At 37.9% G+C, this 24115-nt stretch overlaps 1 protein-coding gene across 8 annotated transcripts in view; it reads right to left on the minus strand.

Moving 5' to 3' along the window:
- Positions 1–4227: 4227 nt before the first annotated feature.
- The window catches only part of INPP4A (inositol polyphosphate-4-phosphatase type I A), a 75489-nt gene continuing 55601 nt past the window's right edge, over positions 4228–24115 (minus strand). For 6 of the 8 annotated variants that reach the window (XM_065402284.1, XM_065402263.1, XM_065402230.1 and 3 more), the window contains 7 exons: positions 21402–21525; positions 20412–20538; positions 18703–18843; positions 18017–18114; positions 14512–14624; positions 13716–13870; positions 4228–4360 (listed from right to left, as the gene is read on the minus strand). In XM_065402284.1, coding sequence (XP_065258356.1) covers positions 4228–4360; positions 13716–13870; positions 14512–14624; positions 18017–18114; positions 18703–18843; positions 20412–20538; positions 21402–21525 — 891 coding nt within the window. Of the gene's footprint in view, positions 4361–10065; positions 10247–13715; positions 13871–14511; positions 14625–18016; positions 18115–18702; positions 18844–20411; positions 20539–21401; positions 21526–24115 lie in introns of those variants that run through there. The other 2 variants (XM_065402253.1, XM_065402246.1) reach the window with 1 other exon arrangement.

The following is a 24115-nucleotide window of genomic DNA, read 5'->3' on the forward strand; positions in this document are numbered from 1 at the left end:
ATCAGAGCCCATTTGCCTAAGCACAGCAAGATAAGAAGCTTGGGGTGGAAGTGTGAACTCTGTGGGCTTGTCTTCGCTGCAGAGTTAACTCAAGTGAGCGCAAGGGCACGCTGACTCCACGCTGCGCAAAGTGATTGTGTCAGCAGCCGATGAGTGGTGCTGACTCAGACTGTAGCATGTATCTACTCTCAGGCCAGCCAACTTGAGTTAAAAGCCCCACTGCACTTGAGTTAAGGTTTGTGCGTGTGGCGGGGTCTCAAGTTAGAGGCAACACTCGAGTTATAACTAGAGTTAACTCAGCAGTGATGTCAAGCCCAGGGTATCCTTGTTTCTGTGGGTCCACATCAGATCCAAAATGGTATTTTTATACAGATTCAAAAAATCGTGTTAAAAAGGACACAGATAAATACTATTTTATTGTATCTAGTTAGAAGCCTACTAATGATTTTTTAGCCTTCCACCAATCAGGATTTTTTACATTTGGCAATTATGTTTTCTTTCTCCATTTTGGATGACGCTGAACATTGTTTGGTTGTTTTCTGCTACTGTTGTCCTTCTATTGCGTGTAGAAAAATAATCTTTCCAAAAACAAATACAATTGCGTTTGCCATTCTTCAAACACTCAGAGACAAAGCAAAAAATAATGCAGTGAACATGAAAAGCTTTTGCTTAATTCATGCAGAATTTATTGCAACTGAAACCAAAATGAAGTTCACGCACTCAAAAGGGACCCTGTTCCCCTCAAGATCTAATTCATGTGGATGGTGAGGAAAGGGACTTGCAAGCAGAATGTTTGTACTATGTAGACAATTAATGCCAGTCTATTCAGGGCAGGGAAGTAGCAGAGGAAACAGGGAGGGATCAAATAGGTAAAGTTGTTCCAGAGCCGAGCTGGCTGCAGTGGAAGCAGGAACAAGAAGAGAAGAGATTATATAATAGAAGGGAAGCAGCAAGCAGAGTGAGGATGGATTGGGAAGTTATTAGAGAAACTGTGGAGATTCGGTGGCATAAACCACCTCATTTAGCTTGTTGCTAAATGTCACTGTGGAGTCTACCCAGAATATTGGACCAAATTTGTGTCTGGTTTAACTACACTGACAGCTATTCTTCTATGGTGTACACAGTGTTTTAGCAAGATCTAAAAAATAAATAGCTCCATTTTATTCATATAAATGTGTAAAACATATCCATAAAAGATCCAGTGCCTTCCCCATTAGATAAATGTTATCAGATAGGTCAAGTTTGGAGCCAAAGTCCTTGAAAGTATTGATTTAATTTATCTTAAACTGATGCATTTAAAAACAAGTCACCATCTCAATATTCTTGTCAGTTTTTTATTGTTTTTCATCCTAAAGACGAGCACATTTACAGCATACATGGATTGGATGAACTAGGAATATATAAAACACTAACCATATGTTTATGATATATTAATACTGCCCAAAACCAAATAAATAAAAATATTTCAGTGCACAAAGCCTGGCAAATACAACGGTGTTGGGACAAAACAGTATTGTATTATACAATAACTTTACATATATAAATGAAACGAAAGGCAACTGTGCTGTGGGTGCTTTCACAGAACATACACAGAACATACCTGGCAACATTTTTTTAACCTTAGTATGTTTTATAATTTAAAAAATGTATTCAAAAAGAACATTAGGCAGAACTTCATTTTACAATAATCCTTAATGTCTTTCCTGTGCAACAGAAAAGCTTAAACTCTCATGTGAAGGTTCCTATATGTTTAGTTAAAGTTTGACAGTTTTTCTTTTTAGATGAACTGCTCAAAATCTTACTGTTCAATATGCCCTTTAAGAAAGCCTATTTATGTGCATGTAATAGCAATGTTGTATATATAAAATATTAGCTGAACAATGATGCTTTACATGAAGTATATAGAAATTAGAATATTCTCCACAAAATAATGCAGTACTTAAGTTTGGTGTTCCACTGCTTTAAAAAGGTGAGCAAAAAGCATGCACATAAAGAGTTTAGGAATTCATTTAGATTTGGTGTGTATACAAAATAAATAAAGGTCACTATAATTTAGAGTGAATTTAATTATTAAGGACTCCATAATACTAGTGAACAGCTCTAGTAATTGTAATAACTCTCTTGCATTATTCCTCCTCCAAAATTGAGCACAGAGTTCCTGTGTAACAATGTAAGATTTTATATATATGTTTAACTACATGATTGAAAAATATGTGAAATAAACTGATCAACTAAATGTCACCAGTGAGAAACTCTGAGTTCTACAGAGTACAGATTACATAAAAAGAAATGTGGCATTTAATAATGGAATAGGGATTGCAGGTTTAACAGAATGAATGGAATAATATAAATCCAAAGGACCCTTACTGAAAATTTTTTTTTTTACATGCATTTGTTTTACACATTGTCAAAAAACAAACACAGGTTGTTTCATTTGGGGTGAACAGAGCCAGTGGAGTTCCCAAGGATTGTTTCTGCTATAGTCATAAATTAATTATTCAAAACAGGGGCAGAATTAATACTTTTTACAGACTTCTAGACATATGCATATCTTACACAATATTCACCATTTTGTTATCTTAGTAAGGCTGAAATAATAATAAAAAGCTAGTTCAGCAAAACAGTCTAACTGGCATGTGTGACACACTGTTAAATGTTGAACTGCAAAAAGCAAAATGTGAAAACCACGGTACTTAAAACCCCCAAATGTATATGGGAGCAGAATGAACATGATTGATAGAGCAGCGAGAACACAGACAAACACCAGGAAGACAGAGAAAGAAATAAGGAACTGCCACATACATACCTGGCTGTTGCTATTCTATTCTGAATAAACTGACCGTATTTCCCATTCTAAAGCCTACTTCCTTAGAATCCAAGGGGGAAGGAGGACTTGACTATTGTATATTGGGCTAAATGTGGCTAGGGAAGATTAATCCTGATCAAATCTGGAAATTAATGTTTACATTCATTTTTTAGAATGCATACCCTTTACAGAGACTATTTTCAAGGAGATCTGTTGAACATTTCTTATCGGATGCTTATCTGGTCACCTTAGTCATGAGATGGAATAAGTATGAGATTTTAACACATTAACAGTTACTTTGTATCAAAATAGGACATTGCTAGATTCACCAGAAATATATGTTATGATAATCATAATCCCTGCACATTATTCTGACAGAGCTCAGCTGGGCGAAATGTAATGCTAAACAGAAACAATTGTTTGTTATGGAATGATTGGGCAGTGGTGGGCATTTACAGAGCATTGTTGAGTTAGCAGGTATGGAAAATATCATCCAAAAAATTTCAGATACTAACATGATTGACCTGAAGTGATATAAAAAGCCATGGAAAAATGTGTTACTTAATACACAATACCATGAAATGTACTGACTTGCCTGTTATACTATAAGTTACTATAAGTAATGGGGGGATAAAACTGTATTTGAATTTTACAATATTGTTTGTTAGCACTCACCACTAATCAAATGCAATCACATAAGTGTTCGAAAAATTTAAAAAGTTTCTGAAATCAAATAAGGTGATTATGGGTCCAATCCTGATCCTAGTAAAGTCAATGGGAACTTTGGATTAAGTTGGAGCAGGATAGGACTTCATGTCAGTATCTGGCCTTGTACATTACTAACTCCATGTATGAAAGACAGCATTATATATACACAGTAAAACATTTTAAGCTCCTGACTTTTATTGTGCTGACATTCTTTTTTAAAAATTAAACCGTTGTTGCTTGATTGTAATAATTCATTCTACGCTCATCAGACTGCCCAGGGTCCAATTAATTTACTATTTACAACATTGAGGTTTTATTCTCAGTTTTAAAAAGTATTATGAAAAGCTTAATCTCAAGTCAACTCAGTATAAAAAGATGTTATGTGAAACACCTGCCTAAACGCCATTCATAAAGTCCTTGACCATCCTGGAGGTACCAAGCTATTTCCATTTAGGTAATTATTCAGTTCTCCAGTATTTGTGCATTTTACATACACTGAAGGCTATTTAAATGGGCAGAGAGTCATCAAGCTAATCTCAAACTAAGGTGTCAGAATAATCTTCATAGATTCCAATTCAATAAAGTAACATGCTCAATATAACCTAGTGAAATGTACAAAAATTGGTTATCTGGTCTTGATGACAAATTCATATATTAAACTAGAGTGTATCCCCGTGTTTTAATGGAACAGCTAATTACAGGACACAATATGCTTATGTTTCAACTTTTCCATAAGTTCCTTCTGGAGGCCTGTAATGCTTTGGGAAAGCCTTCAGTTGCAGGGAATTAAATGCATACTTGCGACATCCAACATTCTTCATTGTATTTTCTCTTCGACAACCCTCACTGGGGAAAAAAACAAGCACAAAAAAATGACAGCAGTAAAAAGGAAAATAAATAAATAAAAGACTTAAACTAAGATGAAATGAACTGGTTATTTCATAGCATTAAAAAAAGTTGATTAGTTTCAATGGATGTTTGGATCATTTGCCATTGCAAATATTAAAAATGGTGGATCATTAAACAATGCTATTAAGAAGCACATAGAATGGACACATGCTATGTTTAATTGCTAGTTTTGCATTTCTAAAAAGCAGCAGTGTATCTAATGGAACAAACCTTTTATATTTGAGATGGTTTCATGTATTTCAGGGTACTTTTACTGTGAAGTCTAAATGCCATTTCATTGCACATGGAATAAAAAAAAACTGCTGAAATACAGTTCTGCTAATTTGTTAGTAAATTAAGTTGAAAAAGAAAAACTGCTGATCTCTGAACAGAATTTTTTAAATAATTTTATTGTCCCCTGTATGCCAGTATTATCAAAGCTTACTTAAAGAGTAAATACAAAAATAATGACTTTTCAGATAACTTTGCATGCATAAATTAATTTGAAAATTAACAAACTGTACTAGCAGAATCTAAATCCTGAAACAGCAGCTTTGTATGGGTGCAAAAAAAGATTGGCTCCATGTACTGTCATCACACAAAACTGTTCAGAGTTTAGATTGCAATCCTAATGTTGCTATGCAGTTGCTCCATACCATGAGGAGGCTCTGTGCTATAATGAAAGCTACCCCAGCGATAAGGCTTCTATATAATGGTTCTGAAATCTACTGCAAAGTCCCTTTCATTGTATGTAAAATCCTTGTTTTCCAAAAACAGACTTACAAAGAGGAAGCACTTTTTAAAAAAATGTAGGTTATAAGTTAACTTAGATTCTCATGAGAATGTTTTCTTTTCTCTCTACTACAGAAGGTAAAAATGGATAACGATAATGATTTAATGCTCTAGCTTGATGGCAAAATGTACATACCACCATCTTATGGCTGAAATGCTATATTATTCCTGTTTTAAAGACAGATGAAAAGCAGCATGTAACATACCCCAGATAAACCATAGTGACTTAATTTAAAAGGTTGCTTTGGGTTTTGTTTACCTTTAAAAAGCTTCTTCCAACATTGGCTTATGCTCATTGCTGGGCTTGTTTGATTTTGATTAATTAAATTCGTTGTAATTTTATTATTTCTTGACTATTTTAAATGCATTTAGTATTCTTAAGTTTATCTCCTAAAGCCACTCTATTTAAAGTTTGAGGATTGCCTACTACAAATGTGAAGTAACTATTTTTTATAGTATGGATCCCAATATGTACATTACACCATTACTTTGTGTGTGTACAAAATACAGCAAAAGTTGTTACAGCCAATTAAGTGAGTGAGATATATTGTGAAAATGTCTTGAATATCTTTTCATGTCATGGACTTGAATTGCTTCAAAGGAGCCATTAAAATACACTTCCATAAAGGATTTGCTTTCATTTTCTCTCCTTTTCTTGGACAATTTTTTTTAATTGTAATTAAAACATTAAGTTTAATTGTGCAATGGTCTATATTATTATGTTCACCACTTTTATAAGACTAGGATACATTTTATACAAAGCATGCCTTGTGAAATCAGTTGAAAACTCATACTCTGCTGAACATTATTGTTTGCTGATCATTATTGTCCTGGTAAAATGTGTGTATCAACATTGTATGTGAAGTTATACGACTTGGCTGTATAGCATTGTTATACATGTTCCAAGGTTAAGAAAAGCAGGCCCAAAAAAGTTTTTCAGAGACAGACACACTGACACCCCAGCCAGGTGTTAAAGAGCTATCACCTGCTTAAGCAGCCATTCTTCAGCAATGGGAAGGTGTGAATAAGAAATTTACATTCCATCACAGGGACGAGTCAGATCTCATGTCCACAAGAGACTACCTGTCACCTGCACTCCAGCTGGGGGCAATCCTCAAAGAGGGGAGGGTGGTATAAGAATGAAAGACTGTGGCCTCCCATTTACCTCTCTCCTCCTTACATCAACCACTCTCAAAGAACTGAACTAAGGGGGCAGCGTCTCAGGTTGAAAGGAGACCCAGCCTGTGAAATTTACTGCAGCGTATGGTGAGACAAAACCTTTTGCTTTTAAGTTCACTTAGCTTCTTAAGTTAGGCATTAGCTTGCATTTTACTCTTATTTTATTTTGTAACCAATCCTGACTTTTATGCATCATCACTTGTAATCACTTAAAAACTATCTTTCTGTAGTTAATAAACTTATCTTATTGTTTTATCTTAACCAGTGTGTTTGGATTAGTGTGTGTGCGAAGCTCCATTTGGGATAACAAGGCTGGTACATTATCATTTTCCTTTGATGAAATGAGAGACTTCCTATGAGCTTGTACAGAAGGCTACTGAGCAGTACAAGATGCACATTTCTGGAGGAACAAGGTTGGGACTAAGAATTTGTGGGTGTCGCCCTATATGTAATTCATGAATGACTGGTCAGAGTGCTCATGTAATTTATCTGGGAGTGATTTTGAATACTGAAGGCTGGGTGAGCAGGCCAGGAGTGGATGTTCTGACAGCAAAGAAGGATAAAAGACACCCCAGGCTAGAGAATTAAGCTGTTCAACAGTCCAGATTGTACCCTGGGTAATGTCACAAAGGGACAGTAGCACGGGACACAAACCAGAAAGTTAGGGTATTCAATGGTAAGTTTAGCACTGTTCAGAATTCATCCCATCATGACTAGTTATTGCACGTCTGAAGTGAGTCATAGTGATGGTGCTGCAAGGGCTTTTTTCCCCTCCTGTGAATGTGAAGACAAGATATAATGTGCTATCACATATCTTCTGTGCCAGATTTTTTAGCTGCTATATACCATCAACTTCAATGGAACTATGTCAGTTTATACCAGCTGAGGACGTGGCTTACTGTTTGACTGGAAACAATGGTGACCAGAAATATTAATTCACGAGTCACTTTTTCTTACGTGACCTAATAGTGAACATAAATCCTTATTTCACCACTGAGATTCCTAGACACAACTGAATGAGTTGGTATCAGATACTACACCAACTGGCATCAAGCTTCCTTAATTTTATTAGCTTTAGTCTTACCTTCAATATAATCTTAAATATGATCTAAAATATATTTTGATATGTGACCACAAAGGCATAACAATAATTGTTATTTTTACCTTAAATGTAGGGGTTATGTTTGCCTTAAATTAATTAAAATATATCGCACCTTAACCCTAGTACCTGTCAACATTTAATTAAATGAATGTGAAACCTCCTGCCCAAAGGTAACCAGCTTAATTATAAAGGTACAGTATTGCTCCTTCATGCCAACACCCAAAGTTACTAAAAGGTGTTCTAAAATGCAAAGAATGGAGATCTTGTGCTGCTTAATACATCTCAACTAATGGCACTTATGTTTATTACACTGTCATTGATATGACATAACAGCCATCTCCTCATTAGAGATCCTTCGCAAGGGTTCAGATCGAGCAAGGTGTCAAGTAGTCCTATGAAGTGCTGAGCTTCCTCAACTGAGCATCCGCTGAGTATATTGGGAGTTCAGGAACTTGGCACTGTGCAAGACTGAGACTGTAGTGAAGAACCAGAATCTTAACTTAATTATGTGATAGTTTTTGTGAAGAATTAATTTCTTCTGGTCGAGGCATGTTGGCAGCATGCACTAAGCTTTTCAGCTCTGGAGACCTGAGTTTAAATATAGGCTAGGTCACAAAGGATGAAATCTAGGCCCAAAGAAATGAAATTGAATTAAGTAGGCCTAGGGTTCACCCAAAGTGAGACTAATCAGCTTCTTAAATTAGAGTTCAATCTTGCAAGATGATGAGCATGTTGGTCCCAGTCCAGCAAAGCATTTAAACATGCTTAATTTTAAGCACATGAATATTCCCACTGACTTCTATGGGACTAGTCATGTTCAAAGTTAAGCACATACTTGTTAGATTGGGCTAGTGTGCTTAGCATTTTGCTGGATCAAGGCCTTTGTCCGTACTGGATACTTATTCACATAATAAAAACACAGAATTTGGCACAAAAGGCAGGCTGTTCAGGGGACAAGTAAGGCTGGAATCAGAAGTGTGTGAAGATCAGGACTGAGATGCAGTGGCAGAGTAATTTATACCTGCCACCAATCAGCTTTGTATTTTCCATTGCTGGCATGCCATGGTTTCAATTTCATCAGCAATAAGCTTTCCCAAACTCACTCCATTTTTATTTTTTTTTTTATAAAAATGAAATATAAATTTAAATAGATTCACCTTTTTTTTTTAAAAAAAAGGTAAGAGGGTATCTGGGGTGAGGGAGGGGATGGAAATCAGGAGACATTGTATTGTACAATCTGATTTGGTGAAGACAAAGAAAATATAGCCATGTACTTTCTGATTTATTTATAACAGGAAATTAAACATTTCCCGAATTTAAGAGTCTATTCTAACCTCAAAATTACATAGCTGCTTTTTCATCTTGCATTATTACTGGTCAGAAATGCTTCTAAAAAACATCAAAATGAATATAACAGTTACAGCTATCTAGGCTTTCTGAATGCTGCTATTTGCCTATTTGAGCTAATTATAATAATGATAGAAATTACATATTAACTCACTGTCATCTATTTACCTACCTAGGTCCTTATGTGGCTCCCATAACCATAATATCTGTGCACATAGCAAATATTTAAGAACAGAAATAACAATAATATTTTGTCTATTGTCACTGCACAAAACCCAAATGCTTTGGCTTTGTAGTTCAGTGAAACCATGCTAAGGGAGCTAACTAATATACCTCTTTTCTTGCCTGGTATATTAAATGTCAACATAATTAATTTATAAGTTATTATCCTGATTCAGAATTCTCTTTTTTATAATTTAAAAATGGAGCATCTTTCCCCAAGAAGGAATAAATAGACAATGAATCACTATCAGTCTATTTTTACTACATACTCTCCTTTTCTGAGAGTCATTCACTTAAATAGGCTACAAAAATGTATACCTGTAAACATAATGGAATAATATTGCATGCAGTACACTGCAATTCAAGGGGTTTTTTTTGAGCGGGTACAGTATATGCTATTGAAATAGTTTAAACATGAGAAAGGAACAAGACTATGGGTTCTGCAAACTATTTACTACTGTAATTTAACGATTATGCTTTGAAATGGAAGTAGAAAGTGTCAGATTTGTTTATCTAGTTACATCTGTTATAAACCCCACCTATTTATTTTAAATTTTTCTCTTCATATCTCATAAAAATGAAAGGCAAGGTTAGCATACACTTAAAGATTATACAAAAAGATACAAATTCTTTTCAGACAGAGTTCCTTTCTCTGGAATACATGAAACAAGTAACACAAAACTGTATATATGAGAGAGACTCTTAGATCTGAATGTAAGAGAAATATTTGGTAAGAGAAACTGATCTTCAGGCCAGCTAAAGTAACGAGGTAACAGCCAACTTCAGACTATGTTACAAGCACTGAAAGCATAACAGTGGTTTAAACTTTCAATACAATTCCTCTTGATAAAATAATTTGATGTATATTTACAGTTTAGTACAATATAAACGTAAAATTGTAAGGCATAATAATAATTCTTGGCAGACATTGCTATGACACATTCCTTTGTCCAGCAGGTATCAGGTGGCAATACATATTTAAGCACTTTTATCTATTTTTGTTTTTTTTTTAAGCTTGTCTTCATTTGCAACGTAATCGGGCCACCAGGTATGCTACGCTCAGAAACAGCCACACAATCAGTAAATTGGGGCTCAGAGCTAGTAAAGGAAAAGAGTAGAGGAGGCTGGGGTCTAGCCCGAAATCTCGGATGGGCACCAAGCCACTCAAGTTCTTCTGGGTGACTACCTCCCGTGTTCCAATGCTGTGAAAAGGAAGAAGTTTGGGAGATGGGAAAATAAAACAGAAAGGAAGGCAGACATGCAACAAATGTATCAAAAGAGATGGGAAAACAAGGTGACCAAGTAGTGAAATGAAAAACATGGAAGAAGCCACAACAAAATCAAAACATGGAGTAAAGGAAGAGTGGAGTAATGCCAAAAAAATCACCACAATTACAGATAAAAGGAGAGAGAAAGAGAATAAAAAGAGAAAAATAAATACTGTAGTCTACTGAAAAGAAATACATGTAGGTTGAACAAGAATGGTTTTCCATGTTCATTCTCTCAATTGGCCAAGCAATATTCCATGCTGCCCTGCCATGCTTCCACATGCTGCAAAGAAATGGAGCTTCGAAAAGCAACCTGAACATGAATAACCATTGTAGTATTTGACCCTTTCAAACATGCTTCAATGTGAGTTGCAGTGAACTAATTCAACAGCCTCTGATCTGTCTGTTACAATGCAACAGACCAGATATTGTGCTTCAAAATGAATTCTACTTGTTCTCAAAATGCTTTTCAAAACACACATTTGGGCAGTGTTTGATTTATGCAACTGCGGACATGGGCAGTGGGGGAATCCCCAGATCTCAGAATAATCGTCTCAGAATGGATCCTCACTGCCCAGACTGTTTTTGAGCAAAGAGGGCCAACAGCAGAGAACACCTGTCCAGGTTAGCTGAGGTTTCTCAGCCCAGCTCTTCATTTTGGATCACTATTCTGTTCTTACTACTGTCCTTTTCAATGCGCAAAGCCACAAACACCTGCAATTTTGGAGCCTAATCTTGTGAGTAACAAGTGCCTCTGTGCAAGGTGCTGAGCAACATCAACTCTCTTTGGCAGCTAGAAACTTCCTGGAGGTCCCTCAGGTAAGCAGGAATGAGGTGGACAGAGGAATATCTCTGTCTCCGCCCAACCCTTGGAAAGAGAGCAGGCATAGAAACATGCCCAAAGCAACTTGCCCTGCCTGGCCTGCTGCTGGTGAAGAATGGTGGTGGACTGAGGAGGAGTGTATATGTGAAGTTAGGGTACGAAAAGGTGAACATATTTGGGATAAGTGGGTGGGAATCAATATGTATTGTGGGCAAAATAAATGGAGGGAGAATGCTGGGGAGTGGATGAAGGGAATGTAAATGGATTTGGGTGGGAGTAGGGGAGGCAGTGAACCGAGAGCTAGAACTGAATGGAAAATGTGATCAGTGTTAGAGAGAGAGATTAGACTGAATGGGTTGGGTGAGGGAGAAGGCAAAGCTTTTTGATCTTGGAATGAGAGGAAAAGAAACAGAATATGGGGAAGGAGAGAGAGAGAAAACAACATGAGGGTAAAGAAGAAGGAAGGAGGGAAGAAGAAGCACTGAAAGTGACAGGAAGACGTACATCAAGGTTGAAAACCAGAGAACGGAAAATGAAGAGAAGGATGGGAAAGGGAAAAGAAAAAGAAAGAACGAAAGCACAGGAGATGTAGAGCTTGTCTACACTTGAAATGCTACAGCGGCATGGCTGCACCACTGCAGTTGCGCCACTGTGGCACTTAGCGTAAACGCTACCTACACTGACAGGAGGGGTTCTCCTGTCGGCCTAGGTAATCCACTGCCCCGAGAGGCAGTAGGCTAGGTTGACAGAAAAATTCTTCTATCGATTTAGCGCTGCCTATACTGGGGATTAGGTCAGTTTAACTACACCACTCATGGATGTGGATTTTTCACTTCTCTGAGCAACAAAATTAAGTTGACAATTTTCTAGGGAAGACCAGGCCATAGCAAGTCACCTCTTTATCAACTCATGTAATATAAAACTGAATACCACTGGCATCCAGGTCAGTTAGACTTATCCCAGGCTCATGCAGACACTCCTAAAGAGCAAAAAAATTCTGCATTTGGAACATACTAGATTATGCCTAATAGTATGTGTTTCATTTGACAAAGTGGACTGTTGATAGTGAGAATAACTCTACAAAGGAAAGAGAGAAATGGAGGAGGAAAGTTCTTCACTAATCTGGCACTTGAATGTGACCTAAGACTAACTGCAAAATTTTACTTTAAAAACAGATCCATTTCCCTCCATGTTATCCTTTAATGACGGTTAGTACCACTGAAAAGATCCAATTTAGCTACACTAAAAAGGAATTATACTGCTGACGGAGATTAGATCCAAATACCTTGGATGACAGTCAGACTTCAGATCTGGAGGTGTCTGGCTTTATTGGCCTTTTGTTTGCTATTGTGTACAGAATTTCTGCCATATAGTACTTCGTAACTTTTTTACTACTTAAGGTGCTGTGTCAAGATACCTCAACTTCTAACATCAAGGGATAACTTGTCTCTAAATGCACAGGTTTCATACATAGCATGAATGAGTCCAGTATCACAAAGCAATTAACTAAGTGAGAAAAAGAAAGACTACAGGCAACCAACCAAATCTAGGAGTGAGATCATTTAAAAAACAAAATTTACCAGAGTAAGAGGCTGTAGCTGCTATCATGTAAAGTATTTTCTTGTAGGCAATTGAAGATTAAGAAAGGGTCAAATAGCAAAAACATACAGAAAGGATAAGAGAATTGAACACTTTAGAGAATCTGGTGAGAAGACACACAGTACAGTACGTTCAGTAAGAGTGAATGTCAAAAGCAGGACTCAACAGCATTGTTGAACTACATTAATAGAGACTAAAACTGGATTTCTTATCCTTTCTTTTGGTATGTGAAATACGGAGTTTTCCAGCAGTGCTTGAAACAAGGCATTGAACAACAATAAACAAATATTTTTTTTTTTAGTATTTAACTCGGCAAACATGTCTGCTGCTTCAGAATACAGAACATTGTTAAATTGATATGACAACAGAACACTGACAGGTTTTGATGGGGTTTGGTTGCTGTATCATGAAACACTCATAATGACAATTTGCCTAGTGAGCAAACTGTTTCACTGCTAAGGAGTAAGCATAGCAAACCAGTGCAACCTGCAGATGCGTACCTTTCACATAAGAAAGAACAGAGAGGTCATCTCTGAGAAAACCTCCTGATCAAAAACTAAATTAAAAAGATAGCACCATAATGGGAGCCAAGGGAATGTCACAATCATTGTGACTTTCAAGTGGGCATTAGTCTTCTATGCTCAACTGGTAGCTCAGCACCGACAGTCTGTTTGAAAGGTCTCTCTTATGTGCTTCTCTGAACACTTCCAATACATTGTCGAAAACTAAGGTTACAAATGGTTTCTTGCCCCTTAAAGAGCACCTTGTGCAAATTTGGCAATAATCAATTTTACTTTGCACAGGTCAAGGAATTTAAGATTGAAAGAGAGATGGTCTGACAGCCACCTATAGCCTGTGGGGTTTACTTTACTTTATTTTTTGATGGAACTGATCCTTTCCCAAAAAGAGATAACCACTCATCTGCAGTTTACATGGATCCTGAATTAGGAATAAGTGACTAGTGAGCAGTCCAACTCTTACCTCCTCATGCACTCCAGTGCCTGGGTGAAGACCTGAGGAGCCATTCCATGTTCATGCTGCAGGATCAAACACTGCTCTAGGGTCACAGACATGGCTGTCCTGTCCTTGGCACTTTTACAACTTGTAAATCGAACACCGTTTAGTCTCCGGCATATCTAGAAGTGGGATATACAATTCATCATTTCTTCTTTGTGGGAAACACTCTGGCTAAGAGAACACACTTATTTTCCCTCTCCCCAAGCCCCCTTGTAATACAAATTGCATTTTGCATCAGCTCACACTTTAGATCTTTGATGTCAAAAGTCTTAGTATTAGAGGCAGCGTGATGGAACCACTGTACCTTTAGTTACTGGTGTTGTGCGAAAAAATTATTTTGGAAAGACATTTCACCAAGATGGTAATAAGATTTGTCTTTAATTTTGGACAGAGCTTTTAGATAGTGTTTTACATTTTTAATCTAGTGATTTCTGACATCTGCTTGTCAGACTGGTCTCTATTATTCTATAGGCCAGAGGAGAATGGTGCAAGAGTCCATGTGGAAAGACATCTTCCAACCCTTCCACCAAAACACCCTCTAACATCTGTGTGAAGAATTTATTGGATTTAAAAGTGGATACTTTCCTTTCCGACCTTAGAGACTTGAGGTAGGGGCCACTTAAAAATCTACTTGCAAGACAACTGGGAAATTTGGAAATATAGGTTACAAAAATAAACTTGAAAGCAGAAAGGGGCGTATATACTGTACATGTACAAAAAAAGACGATCAGAGCGTGGCAATAATCAGAATGATAAATACCTCAGCAGCTTGCCAAAGAATATCAACATTCTTATTTTTTCTTGCATGTACGTTCTGTCCCAGAAACCTTAACAGTTCAGGCAGGCACGTCTGACTACGAGATCGAGGTAGGCCTACAAAATAAAAACAACTCCTATTCGTTAGTGGCCATTGGTTACACAACTATAACTTCTCAGGGCCGAGCTGAACTGTTACATGTACCAGCTAGAACCTCAGCCATGTTCTCTTCAACTCATCAGAGCTTTGTAACTCTGAAATACTTAGCACTACTAACAACCCAAATTAAAGCTTCATTTAAAGCTAAACTAAACTGCATATATATATTCACAGAATTTCAGACTCTGGGAAATCAGAATCTGAGTGCAAAGTAATCACACAGGAAAAACAGGATGGGTTTACTATCCTATATGTTGAGTGTCATATTTCCCTCCTCAAGAGGCCATAGCAAGAATTCTGGAAATCTCATTTTACATTCTGCCCTCCCTTCAATGTCCAACATCACAGTATCCACAAACTTTCAGATTCCTGTCAGCCTCACTCAGCTGGTCAGAGAAGCCTTTACTGAGTGAAGCGAGGCATTCTCCCTGCAGGACTCAGCATTCTGTGGATTGTTTATTAGTACTGAACTCAAATTAATTAAGGTCTTTGATTAGACTCCTACTGAAGGAAACAGACAGCCCTTCAAAATGCCATGGAAATTTCAATAGTCACCTCTATTCATAATCCAAGCATTATATATCATTTAGTACATAAGTATCAAGGTCCTGTACAGCAATTATTACATAATTGTACACATTGTACACATCCTAAAGCTGCATCTGGATAAATGAGGTGATATATACTGTTAGAGAATTATTATCTGACAAAATAAACATGCTGTGAACCATGTGATTCAGTTTTTGGATCACGTCTCTTCTCCCAGATGGTACCAAGGCACCAGCAAGCGGTGAGAATAGCTAGTCCTAATGGTCTGCCCTGCTGGCTCCCTAAACAGAGAGGCTGCCTGCTGTGGGGAGGGTGTACAGGCTGCCATTCCAAATGTTTCTCAACAGGCCAAGAGGATAAAATGGAAGAGAAACACACTTCATATCCTCTCTCCAACCAGATTCATGCTTCAGAAATCCTGAGGTGCTTAGATCCTACAAGTCTGGAGGGTCCTGCAGGAAGTTTCTTCTGACAATAGGAGAAAAGCAGAGAAGTTGCTTTTGGGATGCATTTACCCTGCTTGACTCCTCCTGAGTCTCCATTTAAGTGATCTTGTAGCTCCCAGCGCACTCCTTCCCTTGAACAAAGGACCAGCAGTTTCCCCAATAGCCACTCGTCCTTTGCACTTATGTAGTTGCTGATACCAACCATCTTCTTTGCAGCCCCACCCCAGCTGGGGAAATTGTTAGACACTCTCCTTGCTCTGCCTGATCTGGGCATGGGCTCATGGAGAATAGTGCCTGTTTCAGCTTGTAACCCTGCTCAAATACTACCACTATGTGCTTGGAACAGAAGCAGAAAGAGAACTGCCCTCACTTCCTTCCCTCCTGTAAGCATACATCTGGTTTTACCCCAGCTTTTCATAGGATGTCCCAGAAACTTCTTTTGAGGCACCTGAAATTTCCCAATTTTTCACATCACTAATCAGAGTATCTGGTTAATATATAATCACAAAACAGTTGTTCAAGATGTATTGTAATACCAAGCAGATTTTATTCCTGGTAAACACAGAGCAAACAGTCCAGTGGCAGGAAATCCAGTGTGATGAATGGTACTTGGAGTGAAGAGAAAAGCCAAATGGGTATAGACACTATCAAAGCTGTTCTTTTGCTCAGATTGCATATTAGTGACACTTTTTCAATGTTTCAAGATAAACTTACTCAGAACACTAAGTTACTGTAAGAAAGCTTCTAGTGCAGAAAATATGTACATGATGGTATTGAGGTGGAAGCTGGAAGAATGGCACCAGACCCCACTTTTTACAATAAGATGTAATTTTGTCATTTGAATGACTATTTCACCATGCTAAAGACACTATCACAGAGGTGTCCCAGGGTTTTAATTCTGAAAGTATCATACCTCCTTCCAGCCCTACAATGGACACAAACAAGAGAGGTGTGGGAGAGGAGGACACTCTGAAGGTAAGGGGAGGAACAATGAAAAAAAGATGGAGCTGCAGTGAGTGTTAGAAAGAGACTAGGGAAGATCAGAAGAAGATAAAGACTGGTGGACAAGATGACAGGACTTGTTCTGTTCTTTCTAGCTTAGTTGGTCTCTCGCAGGGGGGAGGAAAACAGACTGCAGGATAAGGAATGCTCAGGAAAGAGAGAGTGAGAGCTAGCAAAGCAGGAGACAGAATTAAATGAGCCAAGGGAGAGAAGTGAACAAAACAGAGAGGACAGAATTGGAGAGGGAAGAAAAAATGACTTGAATGACTCCACACAGAGAAGAAAATAAAGAAGAATGAAGAGAGAGAAGAAAAACAGGACATTGAAAGTTAATTATTTTTTATTATTTAACATGTGGCACCAAAATATCGCATTAAAATCAAATGTACTTTTTGTAGGTGAAGTCTTCACAGAATGTGATTACACAGGATTAATGGGAACTTGGAGACTGGGGGCCAGATTCTGTTCTCAGCTGCACCAGGATAAATCCAGTATAACTGAGAATGCAATCTGGCCCAACTGTGATTAAAAAGATGGGCAGTGTCCCATGTTCCTCTGTGCGAGGGAGGAAGGGGATAACATGCCTTAGTTTGGGGAAGGAGGGATCTCCCTAGCGTTGTTACTGGCCTTTCGAATGCTTATGTATTTGTTTTGTGTGTATGTGTCTGATGCAAATCCCATAAATGTGGTTTGGAGCCCAATGGTTTTTGTATATGAGGAAAGGTTGTGATTTCAAAGTTGTGCCAACTGACTTCTATCTTATTTTGTGGTTCCATGCATATATACTTATACTCCTGCCTCCAGATAAAAGAATAAGAAAAAATGTACAAGAAGTTTGCCCTCATACGGGGTGGAATTTTGACTTGCAGCCTCCATACCTGCTCTAGCAACTGGTTCTCCACTCTTTGAAGCAACCTCACTGGCTACAAATGCTATCATTTCACAGGAGCTTAAAAGGAAAGACAGGAGGAATGGTGTGTGTCCAGGGTGTGGTGTCTTGATCTCACAACAGACCACCATGCATGTGGAGAATACTACCATAGTAGCAGGCAGAGTTTCTGCCATGGTACCAGCTGTGAAAATATTCACTTGTCTAATTTTCCCCCAGCAGTCATACATTTTATAAGTAAATATACCACTCATAGAAGGATAAAAGTTCAATCAGAGTGAGCTGCAAATCATTTTATATAATGCTATTTAACTCTGAAATTGCAACACATAGTTTCATCGCTGCTCTGGTGCCATTGATACTGGAGTAGTTTCAACATTTAAACAATTAAATTGATACAAACTAGTCAGCTATTTAAATGAAAAATACTAGATCTATCTGCTATAAGTTACTGAGTACTTACAATCATCAGGCAAAACTTCCTTGAACTGCTCAAAATAGGAATTCAACCGAACTAAACTCTCCATATTAATTATTTCTTGTAACGAGGTGTCTCCAAACCTTTAAAGATGAGAAAAGGGCACAACATTAGCCCAGAGATACCTTTATTCCTTTTTTTTTTTTTCTGACATTTAAGCGTGAGAGGGTGACTTAAAGATTCAACCTGTAAAATTCCTGAAAGTTCAATCCTCTACTCAGATAGTGAGGAGTGCAGCATAAAAAGCTAAAGAGATTTATTCCAGGAATAAAATTATATGTAGGTGCATACACACACACTTAGGCTATAGCAGTTATACTTAAAATCTTGGTTTCTCTATCTTTCAATATTAAAAGCCCATTTATTTGGAAATTTCAAGTTAATTTGGTTTGGGAAAATACCATCTGAAACTTTTGCTGAGAACTTTTGCCCTGTTGTCTTGCCAGAGACAGGTAAAAGGGGTACAAAACAGCAATGAGCAGGACTAAGGAGGAGGCTGTAGTCACTGATCCAAAGATATGTGACTGAGAAACATGCCTTTATTTATCCAGAATTTATTTTCTTTTATGACAATAAAGCAAGGTATTCCATCATCGCAGAAATGTATTTCCAGCAGAGTAAAAGGTTATCTCACATCGTTTAAGCTTGAATTTTTGTGATTGGATATGTACCTCTCTGCTAGGGTTTGCTGCTCATTGATTCCCACGTTGAAAAGAACAGGCTGAACTCTCAGTAGCATGCCGCTCTGAATCTCCCGGGGCAACGAATCAAACAAGGCGCTTGGCAAAGGAATCCTCACATTAAATCCATCACTTCAAACAAACAAACGGAAAATATTACAACTAAGACATTTGCTTACTGATCTGTATTTTTAAAAATGTGACATTTCTTTTTGCAAAGAATAATAGCTGAACATACAGCAAATTATTAATAGGGTATCAAAGACATGCTAGTGCTTTTAAGCTTCGTACTGGTCAGAAAAGAAAGCAATTTAAAAACTGCAGCACTCAGCTTACGTCCTGATGTGTTTACCTTTTGTGTTTTATCTGTTTACCTTGCTGTCAAAAATTAGTTTTCATTTAATTTAGTACTGCAGAGTGCACACAGCTCTGGGAGAACAAGCTGGATTTTAGTGTGCCTCACACATCAACAACGGTCTGGTAACTTTGATTTCAAAATCTTTATTACTGATGATGACAGAAGCAAGAAGAACCCACTTGACTTACAAGCACCAGATTGAATTTGCAGGACTGGCATTTATGGGTTGGAGGGTGGGGTACTTGTAAAATGGGCAATTTGATACAGAGGTCAATGGGAGAACAAATACAGAATTTTTACAGTTATTTTTCTGACCACAATGATACTTTAAAAAGCTTTCAACCACTGTGCTAAGGAGCCTATGAAAATATTATATTAAAAAAGTCAGTCTGTCTTACATTGGATGGAGGGGAAAAGAGTATTGTTTAGGCCAAATTTGCAGGTTTTAGTGGACAGAAGCAGAACACCACAAACAGCAATTTCCCCTCAACATAAAGCTAACACCACAAAAATTACAATTTGGTTTTAGAAATGGTGCTTCATTTTCTGTAGTCTAACTGAAGGTGAAAAGACATGTTCATGTCTACATTTAATGTCCCCAATATCTTGTTTTGCCCTTGTATTGGTTTAAAATCCTGTATTTTTCTTCTCTTATTGGACTAAAAGTACATCAGTTAAAATCTCAACTAAATTGTAAAGAAACTCATTTAGTTCAGCGAGGGTCCTGCTCTTCCCTAGCTAAAGCCCCGATCCCGATCCCAGCTCCCTATGGGCAGATCCCTGCATTCGTGTAGAGTCCTGCTGATTTCAATGGGACTCCGCATGGGTGCAAGGATCTGCTGGTATTGTGCCAGGAGCAGGACTGTGGCCTAACTGACTAGATGGCAGGTTGAAGTGTCCGATTCAATGGGTTGTTCTGGCGGTGTGAAAGCTTTGCTATTCTCACCAGAATAAAGCTGTAACAAATCCTAGTGTATATTGGAAAACAGCCTTTTGTTAATTCAAATAGACTTTTTATTTTTTGATTTTTTTAGGATGAGACTTCAAAAATGCTTGAAACCCTTGTGATTATGAAAAGCCAGGACAACTTAATATTTACACATGATAACAAGTTTGTCATCTTTCTGGCGTCATCTTGTTATGCACTTTTCAGCTTAGCTGTTTGTAAAATAAAAATTAATCAAGATCAGCTTCAAAATCATTCTATTTGAAATGCTGGGATTGTAAAATATATCCAGATATTGGCTGTTTTGCACTTGAGGTTCAAGTATATTTTTATCTTCCCTTCTTCTAGTCCCACTGCCCCCCTTCTCCTCTATTTAGATTTTTTTTTTTTTATTACCGATTTCCTGTAATGACTGGCAGCATGTCAGCAGATGCATTTGATGTGGCCTGAGTTACTTTAAAGGTTACATTTCTCAAATCCATTATTCCCAAATTCATGTCCTCCAGCATTGCCAGCTCTTCACCTAAATCAAGAAGTGGAAAAGTGGATTGAAGTAATTACTTTCCATGAATAATCAATTTTCTCTTATCCGGTCTCAAATACATACTTGATATGATTGGGGTTCACCAGCATTATGAAGGAAGTAGGAGACCCTTATCCTTCAACTGGATCTACATGGGTAGCCCCTTGCCTCCATGCTAAAAACCTTTGACATTAATGAGCCTCCCACAAACACAACGATAAGTAAACGTTGATTTGATTGCAGGACTGGAGTCTTAACTGGCTTTATGAATCTTGGTAAAGATGGAAAACACATCCATGGCTACAACCTTAAAGTATACTTTATGTTCTTTTTCCATTGATAAATAATGTTAGTAAATGCTTCAGAGGCTGATCATATCCATAAGCACGATAGTCTGTCAATTTGTCATCAGCTCAAAAAGCATTAATTCCATACTGCACAGTAGTATGAGTGGATCTGGATTTATTCATAGTGTCATACTCCTAATACCTCTTCAGTCTCTCTTTCTATTATGTATTTAAGGAGGTTCAAGAAAGTGCAAATTGTATTTTTTGCAAGTAGTTCCTCTTAACTTGGTTGGAGTTTAATTCCATTTCTCTTCAGAAAAGAACAAGTATGATCAAGTAACCACAGTCTTATTTTATGAAATAGAAATAATTTAAATGAAAGAAATACAAAAGCTTCTATTTCAGGAGCTGAATACATATTTAAACTATAATTTTGTTTTATGGTTCAGTTCAAAATTCTTTTTTGTTGCTGAACTGCAAATTATTCCAAATCCTGCACTCTCATTTTGCAACTGTGGCCTATATTAAGCTGAACTTGTCAATTCATAAATAATGTCCCATGTAGAGTGACTTTACCATATGTGCTCAAAAGGCTTTCAAACTGCGCCAGCAGACCAATGGTGTAGAGCTGCCTTAGGAATCCATCATCATGCAGGCAGTTCCTCAGCTTGATAATGAAACCACAAATAAGAGCTGTCAGCTACAGAAGAGAAGAAATACAAAAGTAAAATAACTAGAAAACGTGGGTCTCTAATCCAAAATGAAAGCATTGTAGTATCTAAGAGATGCTGTAACAGCTGTCAAACCGATATTCTTTTTCTTTAGAAGTGACACTCCTTCCTCACAGTTAAAGAGAAATATTAATAAAAAATGGGAAATATTTTATTTGATTTACAGGGATTCCTGTTGCCTTCAGGTCTATTAGTTTTGTTCCCATGACCAGTTGTATTACAATCTAAGTTTTATTAATTAATCTCCAAGATTTCCTTGGAAAACAATTTCAATTACAGGTGTAAAAGACACAACTAGTTTTAACTCTGAAACTTAGATTTAATATTAATAACAGAAATTATTCCACTGACATTTTAAAAAAAGTTTAAAGGCTACAATGCCTGTTTTTTTTTATGCAAACATTGCCCTGTAGTGTTGTGAACCACAGAACACCTGCTGACTTCAGTGGAAACAGCTGGTGCTCAGCAGTTCTCAGGATCAGGTCCCAATACTGTGGTGGATCTTAATTCCGTGTTTGTAACAAGACAGTAATTTCCAATGCAACTGACCGATGCCACTAACACAGGATTATGATTTCACTGCAGAATTAAGCCGAAGGAAATACGTTTGATTTATGAGGGGGACATTTTTTGTATTTAAAATGCAGATCTTGTTAAGAGCAGCGAGTGGTTTACAGAAATTGCCCCTATTATTAATGCTTTTTGTATAAAATAGTCTCTGAATTGATCCCCATATGAAAATTCCTTTGGGGATCATTTCACCTGAAAGAAGATGGCTAAGGGCTGTTTGAACTATTTAAACTAGGTAACGGTTACTGTAAAATTAAACTTGATGCTTTGAGGTTCTTAGACAAAGTATTACTAGAGCAAAAAGATTTAAAATCATAAGGAATATCTGTAAGGAGAATTTGAGTATGTTTTGTTCTATGGCGTGTAGTGAGTTAGCAGAATGAACCTCCAATTTAGCTGATATCAAGGAGCACTGATGTGTTTAAGCAAAGACTGTGCGACTATGACAGGGCATAGAATAATCTACTTGCCTACTCACCAATGGCAAGTTGTCAGCTTTCCCTGGTGAATAGGAGGAAAGTAAGTATCAATTACTCAAAATTTAAGCTTTAATTTAAAATATTATGGCACCCAATTGTAGCAAATGCGAACCAATACTCAGACTTCCGAAACTGAACCCTAGAGGAAATATCTACCTGAGTCAGCAGGGAGATTGCTCCAGTACCTGTGCTGCTGCTCCTGCTAAGAGCTATGCCAAGCTGCAGCTGAGTGAAAACTGACTCCCATCAAGTTTTCATTTCTACTATTCAAAACCCCAAGGGCAGTAGTAAAACTAACAATAATCTTGTCGGTTTCATTCTGCTGTTGTTTGGGAAAGCTAGGAGAAACAGCAGAGACGGGCTCTGGAGCTATTCACAGAGGGAGGAGATCCTGGAAAATGGAAGCCTAAGGAGGAGGGCAGAAGGTACCGAGTAGTCAGGAGACTATGGGCAAGTCTACACTACAGTGCTACATTGGCACAGCTGCACTGCTGTACCACATCTGGTGAAGACACACTACGTCAATGGGAGAGCGCTCGCCCATCGGTATAATTACTCCATCTTAGCAAGACGCAGAAGCGAGGTCAGTGGGAAACGCTCTCCTGCCGACATAGCACCGGTGTAGACAGCGTTTAGGTCAATCTAATTTGCGTCGATCGGGGGGTGACTTTTTCACACCCCTGAGTGATACAAGTTAGATCAACTTAAGCAGTAGCGTAGACGGGCTCTCTCAGGCGTGAGAAGAGAGTGCGAAAGCTCCTTCTGTCTTTCAGCAGACAGACATGTGGGAAGCCCTTCAAATTTATCAGACATCTTCTAGTCAGAGGCAGACATGAAAGTCTGAACCCCCAAGCAGGGCCAGCACTTGAATAGAAATCCAAGCACCCTCACCTTTCCAAGCAGCTGGGGTTGGGAGCTGGATGTCTCTCCAGGGAATTACCCTAAAGCCATGTCTACACTGCAGTCAGCGGTGTGACTGCAGCTCAGCTACACATACCCACTCTAGCTTAATCTAGTTATCTCACTAAAAATAGCAGCGAAGATGTGGCAGCACAGGCTGCAGTGCATACAACACGAGTGCATGCCCAGGGGACCCAGAAGGGCTTGTAATAGCCCATGCAGCCATGACGTCACTACTATGTTTAGCTGTGCTAGCTAGGTAGTGCATGTATGCCTACGCAAACTTCAAATTACACCTTCGACTACGGCATAGACATAGCCTTAGACGTTGTTGGTTCCCTCCTCCTCAAATCCTTCCACTGGTATCTGATACATTTTGGAGCCCTGCTTTAAGTAACATATTAAAAATAATATTTGTCAGTTTTGCACTTGATGCAGGCAATAATCTATTGCAGGTCAGGGAGAAATGTTTTGCTGATCATATTTTCTTCTCCCTCCGCCGCTTCTGTTTGTTTGCTTTTTACGCAGCAGTGTTATTGCCTTAATTATAGGGCTGTCAAGCAATTAAAAAAATTAATCGGGATTAATCGCACTGTTAAATAATAATAGA

The sequence above is a fragment of the Emys orbicularis genome, chromosome 1 (genome assembly GCF_028017835.1).
Source record: "Emys orbicularis isolate rEmyOrb1 chromosome 1, rEmyOrb1.hap1, whole genome shotgun sequence".
In the NCBI taxonomy this organism is placed as follows: Eukaryota; Metazoa; Chordata; order Testudines; family Emydidae; genus Emys; species Emys orbicularis.